Source organism: Oncorhynchus tshawytscha, linkage group LG10 (assembly GCF_018296145.1).
Source record: "Oncorhynchus tshawytscha isolate Ot180627B linkage group LG10, Otsh_v2.0, whole genome shotgun sequence".
Taxonomy (NCBI): Eukaryota; Metazoa; Chordata; class Actinopteri; order Salmoniformes; family Salmonidae; genus Oncorhynchus; species Oncorhynchus tshawytscha.
The window spans coordinates 81,616,268-81,631,921 of record NC_056438.1 but is presented as its reverse complement, the minus strand read 5'-3'; the positions used below and the strand labels follow the sequence as shown (position 1 = coordinate 81,631,921).

The 15,654-nt window shown below is 40.9% G+C and overlaps 1 protein-coding gene across 1 annotated transcript in view; it reads left to right on the top strand.

The window, feature by feature from the left end:
• The first annotated feature begins 4,040 nt into the window (after positions 1-4,040).
• The window catches only part of LOC121847639 (metallophosphoesterase 1-like), a 65,151-nt gene continuing 53,537 nt past the window's right edge, over positions 4,041-15,654 (top strand). The window contains exons 1-4 of the mRNA XM_042329565.1: positions 4,041-4,514; positions 4,766-4,874; positions 6,450-6,553; positions 10,876-10,956. Coding sequence (XP_042185499.1) covers positions 4,258-4,514; positions 4,766-4,874; positions 6,450-6,553; positions 10,876-10,956 — 551 coding nt within the window. The 5' untranslated portion in view covers positions 4,041-4,257. The remainder of the gene's footprint in view (positions 4,515-4,765; positions 4,875-6,449; positions 6,554-10,875; positions 10,957-15,654) is intronic.

The following is a 15,654-nucleotide window of genomic DNA, read 5'->3' as shown; positions in this document are numbered from 1 at the left end:
TCCTACCTCGTCCTTCATTAGTAGCCTCTCCTACCTCCTTCTCTCCTCCTCCTCTCCTACCTCCTCCTCTTCTACCTCTTCCTCTCTCCTCCTCTCCTACCTCCTCCTCTCCTCCTCTCTCCTCTCTCCTCCTCTCCTACCTCCTTCTCTCTCCTCCTCCTTCTCTCTCCTCCTCTACTACCCCCCCTCTCTCCTCCCCTCTCCTCCTCTACCCCCTCTCCTCCTCTACCTCCTCTCTCTCCTCCTCTCCTCCTCCCCTCTCCTCTACTACCTCCTTCTCTCTCCTCCCCTCCTCCTACCTCCTCCTCTACCTCCTTCTCTCCTACCTCCTCCCTCTCCTCTCTCTCCCCTCCTCCTCCTCCTCTACCTCCTCCTCCTACCTCCTCCTCTACCTCCTCCTCTCCTCTCCTCTCCTACCTCCTCTCTCCTCCTCTACTACCTCCTCCTCCACCTCCTCCCTCCTCCTCCCTCCTCCTCTCCTCCTCTCTCCTCCTCTCTCTCCTACCTCCTCCTCTCTCCTCCTCTCCTACCTACCTCCTCCTCCTACCTCCTCCTCTCCTACCTCCTCTCCCTACCTCCTCCTTCTCCTCCCTCTACCTCCTCCCTCTACCTCCTCTCCTACCTTCTCCTCCTCTCCTCCTCTACTACCTCCTCCTCCACCTCCTCCTCTCCTACCTCCTCCACCTCCTCCTCTCCTACCTCCTCCACTTCCTCTTCTCCTACCTCCTCCTCTCTCTCCTCCTGCTCTCCCTCCTCTCCTACCTCCTCCTCTCTCTCCTCCTGCTCTCCCTCCTCTCCTACCTCCTCCTCTCTTCCTCCTCTCCCTCCTACCCTGGCCAGGGAGAGAGATGAATGGATAGACACATCTAAGATGCTTTTCTATCATTTATAGGTCTGTATTCATAAAGCAACTGAGTATGAGTGCTGATCTAGGATCAGTGTAGCCTTTTAGATTGTTGTGAATAAGAACTACATGGACAGAGAGGATCTGATCTGAGATCAGCACTCCTACTGTGAGACGCTTTGTAAATATGGGCAGTTCTCTGTAACTAATCGCTAACTTTCCACTGATATTAGGAGTTTAGTCTGAACATTTGTTTCTCAGGCCATGGCTTTCAGCTCACTCAAGGTCCTGCGACGGACTCCTTTCAACTCAATGTTTCAGTCTTGTGACAACACACAACGACACTAAACCACACGACACACTAATTCTGTACAGGGCTATTTAACTGGTGTTTATTAATTAACAAATGTCTTTGAAAAGAATAAACAATGATTTTTTTTGTGCCTTTTTTCTCCTCCATTTGGTTTGTAGTTTGTACAGCGAAACATGGCTCTAAACTAACCCAGTTTAAGCTGGTAATTGTACCTTAAAGCTGTTCATGGGTCAGGAAAGGTTAGGATGATCAGGATAATCTGGTTAGTTACATTACGCTCCTGATCTTTTCTTAGATTGGATAGTTTGCCAATCTGAGAGTCCAGTCCTGATGGTCAAATCCCAGATACAAACTAATCTCTACAGGCGAGGCTGTTGTCGTTAGTTTAGTAAATTAGATAGCCGCTCTAAAGACGTTAATCTCGTTTAAAGGCCCAGTTCAGTCAAAAACATATATATTTTTTAATATATATACTTTATGACAATGTTATTATGTTATTGACAATGTTATTTTAGAGTAAGAGCTGTTTTGAAAAGGCTGCTTGAAATGCCAGCCTGTTTTCTGTGGGATGGAGTTGTAATTTGTTTGTCTCCCATCACAATACCATCACAGCAGTACAGTGTGCCTTAACTGCTCACCAAACATGTCACGTTGCATTTGTAAGCATTGCAAAATACGTACACACATACATTATTCAATCATTTCATACAAACTGGTCGCGTACTTCAACAGAGATTTGCGTAGCCAGGCGCTAAAATAGAATGTGGTTCTATTGGAACAGAACTATTGGACCAGAACGTGGTTCTATTGGAACAGAACTATTGGACCAGAACGTGGTTCTATTGGACCAGAATGTGGTTCTATTTAAACAGAATTTGGTTCTATTGGAACAGAACTTAGTTCTATTTGAGCGGAACTATTGGACCAGAACATGGTTCTATAGGAACCGAACTTGGTTCTATTTGAACCGAACTATTGGACCAGAACGTGGTTCTATTGGAACAGAACGTGGTTCTATTGGAACAGAACGTGGTTCTATTGGAACAGAACTTAGTTCTATTTGAGCGGAACTATTGGACCAGAACGTGGTTCTATTTGAACAGAACGTGGTTCTATTTGAACAGAACGTGGTTCTATTGGAACAGAACGTGGTTCTATTTGAACAGAACGTGGTTCTATTTGAACAGAGCCTGGTTCTATTTAAACAGAACGTGGTTCTATTTGAACAGAACGTGGTTCTATTTGAACAGAGCCTGGTTCTATTTGAACAGAACTTAGTTCTATTTGAGCGGAACTATTGGACCAGAACATGGTTCTATAGGAACCGAACTTGGTTCTATTTGAACCAAACTATTGGACCAGAACGTGGTTCTATTGTAACAGAACGTGGTTCTATTGGAACAGAACGTGGTTCTATTGGAACAGAACTTAGTTCTATTTGAGCGGAACTATTGGACCAGAACGTGGTTCTATTTGAACAGAACGTGGTTCTATTGGAACAAAACGTGGTTCTATTTGAACAGAACGTGGTTCTATTTGAACAGAGCCTGGTTCTATTTGAACAGAGCCTGGTTCTATTTGACCAGAACCTGGTTCTATTTGAGATGCTGCAACAAAACCGAAGGTGCACAGCTATGGGGTTGGCTTAGATTGTTGAACACACATGTAAACTATATTTAATCTCCAATGTTGATTGAAAAAAATAAAGTTGCACAATGAGCACTTGTTATCTCTCAAATACATCGTAACAGTTGTTGGTTAGCTAGCTAGCTAAATGACATGAAATCCGTCAAACACCTCAAGATAAAGATGAAACGAGCCACTTGTGATTCCCCTCATGGCAGTTTCTTGTTCATTGTTGGTAGCTGTCTGGCCATCCAGACTCACGACACGGACTCCTGCCGCCATTGAAGCGTACGCCATCGTTTTCCTGACGTTGTCGGGTAACCCATCTACTGGTTTTTAGGAGGACCATGTGGGGGGTTTCACACTCGGTGATGCACCTTAAAGGTAGTTGCCAACTGCCATATAATATGAAATCCACAGAAGAAGAAACGTGAAGATGAGAGATTAATAAGGGAAACGAACTCGGTTTCCCCTTTTATCTGTGGAGTAATTGTTGGGAGTAGAGAAACACACGATTTTGTATAATTAAAAAATGGGTCAAAATTCTATAATAAATCCAGCTAAAAAGAAACAGGATCATATAATTTCAGGTCAAATAAAAACACTTTATCTCCCAGGACAAATGAGCTAGAAACAGCCAGCTAGCTAAATGTCGATGAATGTTTCGTGTGTTCCTACATGTCCCAAAAAAAATGAATATAGTTGATTCACAGTTTTGGTATTTTAACTTGCATGTCATGAGGATAGAACAAATCAACATGCAGCACGATGGCCGACGCAGACGCTGAGCAGAGCCAGTTTGGTCAGCGTGTTACATTAGGCCCATATTGACTATACAGTTTACACTAGACCGTATCATTGGCCTGCACAGTAAACGGCCTCGATGTGTTTAACTCAAAACCTTTGTGTATTGACCTTATTGACCAAAAATGAACTGAAGTATGTGTGAACTATATTATTGTAACGACCCTGGGTTTATAATTATTATTTTATCATTATTATTAGTTTATAATTATTATTATCCTACTATCAAGGAGTCGTTATGACCATTAGACCAGTGTGATGTAAATTCCGGGGAAACACATCCTCGGGAATGACATAAGAAACTATATTACTGAATGAGCCCTGGTGATAATACCAAGACCGCAGAATCCACAAAGTCTCCCATCAATTATGTCCCCGGAAGTGGTGAAAATATACCCTTTAAAGAGAACAGAACTCAACCGCTCACCAATCGACCGTTTGATTGGAGGAGATAAGGCTATCTGCCGCGGTCGGATCTTTGAATTAAAAAATATATATTATTATAGGCCTATACGGTATTTATATTACATTTTGCACAATGCGATGATAACGTCACGCAGGCATTGATATTTAGGTTTGAAGATAATAAAAAAAAGACGATGCCTGGTGAAGCGCGGTTCCATCAGTGCGCCTCTATTGCAGGTCATCTGAAAACAACAATAGATATATCATGTCGTGTTTGAGCGTCGCATGCAGCGCTGTTATTGTCCTGTTCGGAGCGGTTTGCAGCGTTTTCATATTCTGTGAGTATCTGATTTATTACGCCGCGATATTACAGTGTGGTTGGCCTGGGATCGACCATGGTGCCCCGGCGAGTGAGAGGAGCGCAGACGGCCAACCAGAGCCGGAGGTTCTCCGCGCTATGGTGCTGTCAGACACGCATCTCCTCGGCGCTGTCGGAGGGCACTGGTTCGACAAACTGCGAAGGTAATTCATCCTCATAAATCTATATGTTATTATGCATTTTATTTTATTGTGAAACAACAACAACAAAAAAGTATGTTTTAGTTTATAGTTTCTAGGGAACGCATGACGCTCGGTGTCAGCCTATATCCACGCTGTCTCTAAGCAGATTAGAGCAGTTCAGTCGTCAGCAATAACAACAGACAAGGGTAATGCATGGTGCGCTGAGCTGACGGATGATTGACTGATGTGTGGTCTGTCCCTGTGCAACCCAGGGAATGGCAGATGGAACGAGCTTTCCAGACCGCCCTGGCTCTGCTCCGACCTGAGGTCGTCTTTATTCTGGGGGATGTGTTCGATGAGGGGAAATGGAGCTCTCCGAAGGTATGTAGCCATAACAAGCACCTTGTAGGTCTACTGCAGTGAATTTGGTGGTGTGTGTGTGTGTGTGGGGGGGGATTCGAAACCTACAACTCTTAGTCCTAGCCATTACGCAAAGAGGACCAAACCCTTTGATGTTAATTCTTGCAACGCTAGGCATCTTTCTGTAATGGTCATAGACCTAAAATATTTAGGTCAGAAACACTATTACATGTATCTGTAATACTGTTTCTGTAATGGTGTATATAACTGCTATATTTATAACTATTGTTCTACTCTATTCTACTTCATGTATTACAAATATATATATATATGTAATGGTGTATATAACTGCTATATTTATAACTATTGTTATTGTATATGTATATATATATTTTTTTTTGATACATGAAGTAGAATAGAGTTGAACAATAGTTATAAATATAGCAGTAAATATAAATATACAGTTGAAGTCGGAAGATTACATACTTGGGTTGGAGTCATTAAAACTTGTTTTTCAACCACTCCACAAATGTCTTGTTAACAAACTATAGTTTTGGCAAGTCGGTTAGGACATCTACTTTGTGCATGACACAAGTAATTTTACCAACAATTGTTTACAGACAGATTATTTAACTTGTAATTCACTGTATCACAATTCCAGTGGGTCAAAAGTTTACATACACTAAGTTGACTGTGCCTTTAAACAGCTTGGAAAATTCCAGAAAATGATGTCATGGCTTTAGAAGCTTCTGATAGGCTAATTGACATAATCTGAGTCAATTGGAGGTGTACCTGTGGATGTATTTCAAGGTCCACCTTCAAATTCAGTGCCTCTTTTGCTTGACATCATGGGAAAATCAAAATAAATCAGCCAAGAATAAATCAGCCAAAAATAATTGTAGACCTCCACAAGTCTGGTTCATCCTTGGGAGCAATTTCCAAATGCCTGAAGGTACCACGTTCATCTGTACAAACAATAGTATGCAGGTATAAACACCATGGGACCACGCAGCCGTCATACCGCTCAGGAAGGAGACGTGTTCTGTCTCCTAGAGATGAACGTACTTTGGTGCAAATCAACCTTGTGAAGATGCTGGAGGAAACAGGTACAAAAGTATCTATATCCACAGTAAAACAAGTCCTATATCGACATAACCTGAAAGGCCGCTCAGCAAGGAAGAAGCCACTGCTCCAAAACCACCATAAAAAAAGCCAGACTACAGTTTGCAACTGCACATGGGGACAAAGATTCACCCAACTTGTTGTGGGAAGATTGTGGAAGGCTACCCAAAATGTTTGACCCAAGTTAAACAATTTAAAGGCAATGCTACCAAATACTAATCGAGTGTATGTAAACTTCTGACCCACTGGGAATGTGATGAAAGAAATAAAAGCTGAAATAAATCATTCTCTCTACTATTATTCTGACATTTCACATTCTTAAAATAAAGTGGTGATCCTAACTGACCTAAGACAGGGAATTTTTACTTTAAATGTCAGGAATTGTGAAAAACTGAGTTGAAATTTATTTGGCTAAGGTGTATGTAAACTTCCCAACTTCAACTGTGCCATGGGTTTTATTTCCCCACGTAACAGAACTGGGAGGATGATGTCTGTCGCTTCCAGAAGATGTTTAGACATCCCAGTGACACAGAGCTGGTAGTTCTGGTTGGAAACCACGACATCGGCTTCCACTACGAGTAGGTGAACATCCACCATGAACTGATGGCACATTATACTGTAGAATCGATCCTGATGACACATTATACTGTAGAATCTATACTGATGGCACATTATACTGTAGAATCTATACTGATGGCACATTATACTGTAGAATCGATACTGATGGCACATTATACTGTAGAATCTACACTGATGGCACATTATACTGTAGAATCTAGACTGATGGCACATTATACTGTAGAATCTAGACTGATGGCACATTATACTGTAGAATCTAGACTGATGACACATTATACTGTAGAATCGATCCTGATGACACATTATACTGTAGAATCTATACTGATGGCACATTATACTGTAGAATCTATACTGATGGCACATTATACTGTAGAATCTATACTGATGGTACATTATACTGTAGAATCTATACTGATGGCACATTATACTGTAGAATCTATACTGATGGCACATTATACTGTAGAATCGATACTGATGGCACATTATACTGTAGAATCTATACTGATGGCACATTATACTGTAGAATCTATACTGATGGCACATTATACTGTAGAATCTATACTGATGGCACATTATACTGTAGAATCGATACTGATGGCACATTATACTGTAGAATCTAGACTGATGACACATTATACTGTAGAATCGATACTGATGACACATTATACTGTAGAATCTATACTGATGGCACATTATACTGTAGAATCTATACTGATGGCACATTATACTGTAGAATCGATACTGATGGTACATTATACTGTAGAATCTACACTGATGGCACATTATACTGTAGAATCTACACTGATGGCACATTATACTGTAGAATCGATACTGATGGCACATTATACTGTAGAATCGATACTGATGGCACATTATACTGTAGAATCTAGACTGATGACACATTATACTGTAGAATCTATACTGATGGCACATTATACTGTAGAATCGATACTGATGGCACATTATACTGTAGAATCTAGACTGATGACACATTATACTGTAGAATCTATACTGATGGCACATTATACTGTAGAATCTAGACTGATGACACATTATACTGTAGAATCTATACTGATGGCACATTATACTGTAGAATCGATACTGATGGCACATTATACTGTAGAATCAATACTGATGGCACATTATACTGTAGAATCTAGTCTGATGGCACATTATACTGTAGAAACTATACTGATGGCACATTATACTGTAGAATCAATACTGATGGCACATTATACTGTAGAATCAATACTGATGGCACATTATACTGTAGAATCTAGACTGATGACACATTATACTGTAGAATCTACACTGATGGCACATTTTATACTGTAGAATCTGGACTGATGGCACATTATACTGTAGAATCTATACTGATGGCACATTATACTGTAGAATCAATACTGATGGCACATTATACTGTAGAATCTAGTCTGATGGCACATTATACTGTAGAAACTATACTGATGGCACATTATACTGTAGAATCTATACTGATGGCACATTATACTGTGGAATCTATACTGATGGCACATGTAACTGTAGAATCTATACTGATGGCACATTTTATACTGTAGAATCTGGACTGATGGCACATTATACTGTAGAATCTATACTGATGGCACATTATACTGTAGAATCTATACTGATGGCACATTATACTGTAGAATCTAGACTGATGGCACATTATACTGTAGAATCTACACTGATGGCACATTATACTGTAGAATCGATACTGATGGCACATTATACTGTAGAATCTAGACTGATGACACATTATACTGTAGAATCTAGACTGATGACACATTATACTGTAGAATCTATACTGATGGCACATTATACTGTAGAATCTATACTGATGGCACATTATACTGTAGAATCGATACTGATGGCACATTATACTGTAGAATCTACACTGATGGCACATTATACTGTAGAATCTACACTGATGGCACATTATACTGTAGAATCGATACTGATGGCACATTATACTGTAGAATCGATACTGATGGCACATTATACTGTAGAATCTAGACTGATGACACATTATACTGTAGAATCTATACTGATGGCACATTATACTGTAGAATCGATACTGATGGCACATTATACTGTAGAATCTAGACTGATGACACATTATACTGTAGAATCTATACTGATGGCACATTATACTGTAGAATCTAGACTGATGACACATTATACTGTAGAATCTATACTGATGGCACATTATACTGTAGAATCGATACTGATGGCACATTATACTGTAGAATCAATACTGATGGCACATTATACTGTAGAATCTAGTCTGATGGCACATTATACTGTAGAATCTATACTGATGGCACATTATACTGTAGAATCAATACTGATGGCACATTATACTGTAGAATCAATACTGATGGCACATTATACTGTAGAATCTAGACTGATGACACATTATACTGTAGAATCTACACTGATGGCACATTTTATACTGTAGAATCTGGACTGATGGCACATTATACTGTAGAATCTATACTGATGGCACATTATACTGTAGAATCGATACTGATGGCACATTATACTGTAGAATCAATACTGATGGCACATTATACTGTAGAAACTATACTGATGGCACATTATACTGTAGAATCTATACTGATGGCACATTATACTGTGGAATCTATACTGATGGCACATGTAACTGTAGAATCTATACTGATGGCACATTTTATAAGAACTGTAGAATCTGGACTGATGGCACATTATACTGTAGAATCTACACTGATGGCACATTATACTGTAGAATCGATACTGATGGCACATTATACTGTAGAATCTAGACTGATGACACATTATACTGTAGAATCTAGACTGATGACACATTATACTGTAGAATCTATACTGATGGCACATTATACTGTAGAATCTAGACTGATGGCACATTATACTGTAGAATATAGACTGATGGCACATTATACTGTAGAATCAATTCTGATGGCACATTATACTGTAGAATCTATACTGATGGCACATTATACTGTAGAATCTAGTCTGATGGCACATTATACTGTAGAATCTATACTGATGGCCCATTATACTGTAGAATCTAGTCTGATGGCACACTATACTGTAGAATCTAGACTGATGGCACATTATACTGTAGAATCTAGACTGATGGCACATTATACTGTAGAATCTATACTGATGGCACATTATACTGTAGAATCTATACTGATGGCACATGTAACTGTAGAATCTAGACTGATGGCACATTATACTGTAGAATCTATACTGATGGCACATTATACTGTAGAATCTAGACTGATGGCACATTATACTGTAGAATCTAGAAAGCATAATGTGGAATAGTGAAATAATTCAATGTATAGACCTAGTACCGTACGGTAACCTCTCTGTGAACATTCTAGTACCGTACAGTAACCTCTCTGTTACGTGAACATTCTAGTACCGTACAGTAACCTCTCTGTTACGTGAACATTCTAGTACCGTACTGTAACCTCTCTGTGAACATTCTAGTACCGTACGGTAACCTCTCTGTTACGTGAACATTCCGGTACCGTATGGTAATCTCTCTGTTTCGTGAACATTCCGGTACCGTACGGTAACCTCTCTGTTACGTGAACATTCCGGTACCGTATGGTAACCTCTCTGTTTCGTGAACATTCCGGTACCGTACGGTAACCTCTCTGTTACGTGAACATTCTAGTACCGTACGGTAACCTCTGTTACGTGAACATTCTAGTACCGTACCCTAACCTCTCTGTTTCGTGAACATTCCGGTACCGTACGGTAACCTCTCTGTGAACATTCTAGCACTGTACGGTAACCTCTCTGTTTCGTGAACATTCCGGTACCGTATGGTAATCTCTCTGTTTCGTGAACATTCCGGTACCGTACGGTAACCTCTCTGTTTCGTGAACATTCTAGTACCGTACAGTAACCTCTGTTACGTGAACATTCTAGTACCGTACGGTAACCTCTCTGTTTCGTGAACATTCCGGTACCGTACGGTAACCTCTATGTTTCGTGAACATTCCGGTACCGTATGGTAACCTGTCTGTTTCGTGAACATTCCGGTACCGTACGGTAACCTCTCTGTTTCGTGAACATTCCGGTACCGTACGGTAACCTCTCTGTTTCGTGAACATTCTAGTACCGTACGGTAACCTCTCTGTTTCGTGAACATTCGTGATAAATGATGAATTGAGTCAAACTGTTAACGAGATGAAAAGAAGCCCATACAGTCTCACAAATAATCCACACAGCAGTTTGGACTTGGACTGAAGTCTAACTGTCTTGGTTCTTTGTCCTCCTGAAGAATGGACTGGTTCAAGTTACAGCGCTTTGAGAAGGCCTTCAATACCACCTCCACCAGAATGGTCACCAAGAAAGGAGTGAAGTAAGTCACTGAGCTGTTTGACCTCCTTATGTAAATCTCTCTCCATCCCCACTCTATCATCTCTACCCTGTCTCTCTTATCTCTGTCTCGCTTGTTCCCCTCTCTCTTCCTCTCACTCTATCATCTCTACCCTGTCTCTCTTATCTCTGTCTCGCTTGTTCCCCTCTCTCTTCCTCTCACTCTATCATCTCTACCCTGTCTATCTTATCTCTGTCTCGCTTGTTCCCCTCTCTCTTCCTCTCACTCTATCATCTCTACCCTGTCTCTCTTATCTCTGTCTCGCTTGTTCCCCCTCTCTTCCTCTCACTCTATCATCATCTCTACCCTGTCTCTCTTAACTCTGTCTCGCTTGTTCCCCTCTCTCTTCCTCTCACTCTATCATCTCTACCCTGTCTCTCTTATCTCTGTCTCGCTTGTTCCCCTCTCTCTTCCTCTCACTCTATCATCTCTACCCTGTCTCTCTTAACTCTGTCTCGCTTGTTCCCCTCTCTCTTCCTCTCACTCTATCATCTCTACCCTGTCTCTCTTATCTCTGTCTCGCTTGTTCCCCTCTCTCTTCCTCTCACTCTATCATCTCTACCCTGTTTCTCTTATCTCTGTCTCTCTCTATTCAACCCCCAGCCTGTATGTATTCTGTGAGATCAGCATTTAAATCCCTTCATGATGATCCATCCTGTTTTATGAAGGTGTTGTCTCTCTACTGTATAAACCCTAAGGTGTTGTCTCTGTCTCTCTACTGTATAAACCCTAAGGTGTTGTCTCTGTCTCTCTACTGTATAAACCCTAAGGTGTTGTCTCTGTCTCTCTACTGTATAAACCCCAAGGTGTTGTCTCTGTCTCTCTACTGTATAAACCCTAAGGTGTTGTCTCTGTCTCTCTACTGTATAAACCCTAAGGTGTTGTCTCTGTCTCTCTACTGTATAAACCCTAAGGTGTTGTCTCTGTCTCTCTACTGTATAAACCCTAAGGTGTTGTCTCTGTCTCTCTACTGTATAAACCCTAAGGTGTTGTCTCTCTACTGTATAAACCCTAAGGTGTTGTCTCTCTACTGTATAAACCCTAAGGTGTTGTCTCTGTCTCTCTACTGTATAAACCCTAAGGTGTTGTCTCTCTACTGTATAAACCCTAAGGTGTTGTCTCTCTACTGTATAAACCCTAAGGTGTTGTCTCTCTACTGTATAAACCCTAAGGTGTTGTCTCTCTACTGTATAAACCCTAAGGTGTTGTCTCTGTCTCTCTACTGTATAAACCCTAAGGTGTTGTCTCTCTACTGTATAAAACCCTAAGGTGTTGTCTCTGTCTCTCTATGTATAAACCCTAAGGTGTTGTCTCTCTACTGTATAAACCCTAAGGTGTTGTCTCTCTACTGTATAAACCCTAAGGTTGTTGTCTCTCTACTGTATAAACCCTAAGGTGTTGTCTCTGTCTCTCTACTGTATAAACCCTAAGGTGTTGTCTCTCTACTGTATAAACCCCAAGGTGTTGTCTCTGTCTCTCTACTGTATAAACCCCAAGGTGTTGTCTCTGTCTCTCTACTGTATAAACCCCAAGGTGTTGTCTCTGTCTCTCTACTGTATAAACCCTAAGGTGTTGTCTGTCTCTCTACTGTATAAACCCTAAGGTGTTGTCTCTGTCTCTCTACTGTATAAACCCCAAGGTGTTGTCTCTCTACTGTATAAACCCTAAGGTGTTGTCTCTCTACTGTATAAACCCTAAGGTGTTGTCTCTGTCTCTCTACTGTATAAACCCTAAGGTGTTGTCTCTCTACTGTATAAACCCTAAGGTGTTGTCTCTCTACTGTATAAACCCTAAGGTGTTGTCTCTGTCTCTCTACTGTATAAACCCTAAGGTGTTGTCTCTGTCTCTCTACTGTATAAACCCTAAGGTGTTGTCTCTCTACTGTATAAACCCTAAGGTGTTGTCTCTGTCTCTCTACTGTATAAACCCTAAGGTGTTGTCTCTGTCTCTCTACTGTATAAACCCTAAGGTGTTGTCTCTGTCTCTCTACTGTATAAACCCTAAGGTGTTGTCTCTGTCTCTCTACTGTATAAACCCTAAGGTGTTGTCTCTGTCTCTCTACTGTATAAACCCTAAGGTGTTGTCTCTCTACTGTATAAACCCTAAGGTGTTGTCTCTCTACTGTATAAACCCTAAGGTGTTGTCTCTCTACTGTATAAACCCTAAGGTGTTGTCTCTGTCTCTCTACTGTATAAACCCTAAGGTGTTGTCTCTCTACTGTATAAACCCTAAGGTGTTGTCTCTCTACTGTATAAACCCTAAGGTGTTGTCTCTCTACTGTATAAACCCCAAGGTGTTGTCTCTGTCTCTCTACTGTATAAACCCTAAGGTGTTGTCTCTCTACTGTATAAACCCTAAGGTGTTGTCTCTACTGTATAAACCCTAAGGTGTTGTCTCTCTACTGTATAAACCCTAAGGTGTTGTCTCTGTCTCTCTACTGTATAAACCCTAAGGTGTTGTCTCTGTCTCTCTACTGTATAAACCCTACGGTGTTGTCTCTGTCTCTCTACTGTATAAACCCCAAGGTGTTGTCTCTCTACTGTATAAACCCTAAGGTGTTGTCTCTCTACTGTATAAACCCTAAGGTGTTGTCTCTCTACTGTATAAACCCTAAGGTGTTGTCTCTCTACTGTATAAACCCTAAGGTGTTGTCTCTCTACTGTATAAACCCTAAGGTGTTGTCTCTGTCTCTCTACTGTATAAACCCTAAGGTGTTGTCTCTGTCTCTCTACTGTATAAACCCCAAGGTGTTGTCTCTCTACTGTATAAACCCTAAGGTGTTGTCTCTGTCTCTCTACTGTATAAACCCTAAGGTGTTGTCTCTGTCTCTCTACTGTATAAACCCTAAGGTGTTGTCTCTGTCTCTCTACTGTATAAACCCCAAGGTGTTGTCTTTGTCTCTCTACTGTATAAACCCCAAGGTGTTGTCTCTGTCTCTCTACTGTATAAACCCTAAGGTGTTGTCTCTGTCTCTCTACTGTATAAACCCTAAGGTGTTGTCTCTGTCTCTCTACTGTATAAACCCCAAGGTGTTGTCTCTGTCTCTCTACTGTATAAACCCCAAGGTGTTGTCTCTGTCTCTCTACTGTATAAACCCTAAGGTGTTGTCTCTGTCTCTCTACTGTATAAACCCCAAGGTGTTGTCTCTCTACTGTATAAACCCTAAGGTGTTGTCTCTCTACTGTATAAACCCCAAGGTGTTGTCTCTCTACTGTATAAACCCCTAAGGTGTTGTCTCTGTCTCTCTACTGTATAAACCCTAAGGTGTTGTCTCTCTACTGTATAAACCCTAAGGTGTTGTCTCTCTACTGTATAAACCCTAAGGTGTTGTCTCTCTACTGTGTAAACCCTAAGGTATTTTCTCTGTCTCTCTACTGTATAAACCCTAAGGTGTTTTCTCTGTCTCTCTACTGTATAAACCCCAAGGTGTTGTCTCTCTACTGTATAAACCCTAAGGTGTTGTCTCTGTCTCTCTACTGTATAAACCCTAAGGTGTTGTCTCTGTCTCTCTACTGTATAAACCCTAAGGTGTTGTCTCTGTCTCTCTACTGTATAAACCCCAAGGTGTTGTCTCTGTCTCTCTACTGTATAAACCCCAAGGTGTTGTCTCTGTCTCTCTACTGTATAAACCCTAAGGTGTTGTCTCTGTCTCTCTACTGTATAAACCCTAAGGTGTTGTCTCTGTCTCTCTACTGTATAAACCCTAAGGTGTTGTCTCTGTCTCTCTACTGTATAAACCCCAAGGTGTTGTCTCTGTCTCTCTACTGTATAAACCCCAAGGTGTTGTCTCTGTCTCTCTACTGTATAAACCCCAAGGTGTTGTCTCTCTACTGTATAAACCCTAAGGTGTTGTCTCTCTACTGTATAAACCCTAAGGTGTTGTCTCTCTACTGTATAAACCCCAAGGTGTTGTCTCTCTACTGTATAAACCCTAAGGTGTTGTCTCTGTCTCTCTACTGTATAAACCCCAAGGTGTTGTCTCTCTACTGTATAAACCCTAAGGTGTGTCTGTCTCTCTACTGTATAAACCCTAAGGTGTTGTCTCTGTCTCTCTACTGTATAAACCCTAAGGTGTTGTCTACTGTATAAACCCTAAGGTGTTGTCTCTCTACTGTATAAACCCTAAGGTGTTGTCTCTCTACTGTATAAACCCTAAGGTGTGTTGTCTCTCTACTGTATAAACCCTAAGGTGTTGTCTCTGTCTCTCTACTGTATAAACCCCTAAGGTGTTGTCTCTCTACTGTATAAACCCTAAGGTGTTGTCTCTCTACTGTATAAACCCTAAGGTGTTGTCTCTCTACTGTATAAACCCCTAAGGTGTTGTCTCTGTCTCTCTACTGTATAAACCCTAAGGTGTTGTCTCTGTCTCTCTACTGTATAAACCCCAAGGTGTTGTCTCTGTCTCTCTACTGTATAAACCCCAAGGTGTTGTCTCTGTCTCTCTACTGTATAAACCCCAAGGTGTTGTCTCTGTCTCTCTACTGTATAAACCCTAAGGTGTTGTCTCTGTCTCTCTACTGTATAAACCCCTAAGGTGTTGTCTCTGTCTCTCTACTGTATAAACCCTAAGGTGTTGTCTCTGTCTCTCTACTGTATAAACCCTAAGGTGTTGTCTCTGTCTCTCTACTGTATAAACCCCAAGGTGTTGTCTCTGTCTCTCTACTGTATAAACCCTAAGGT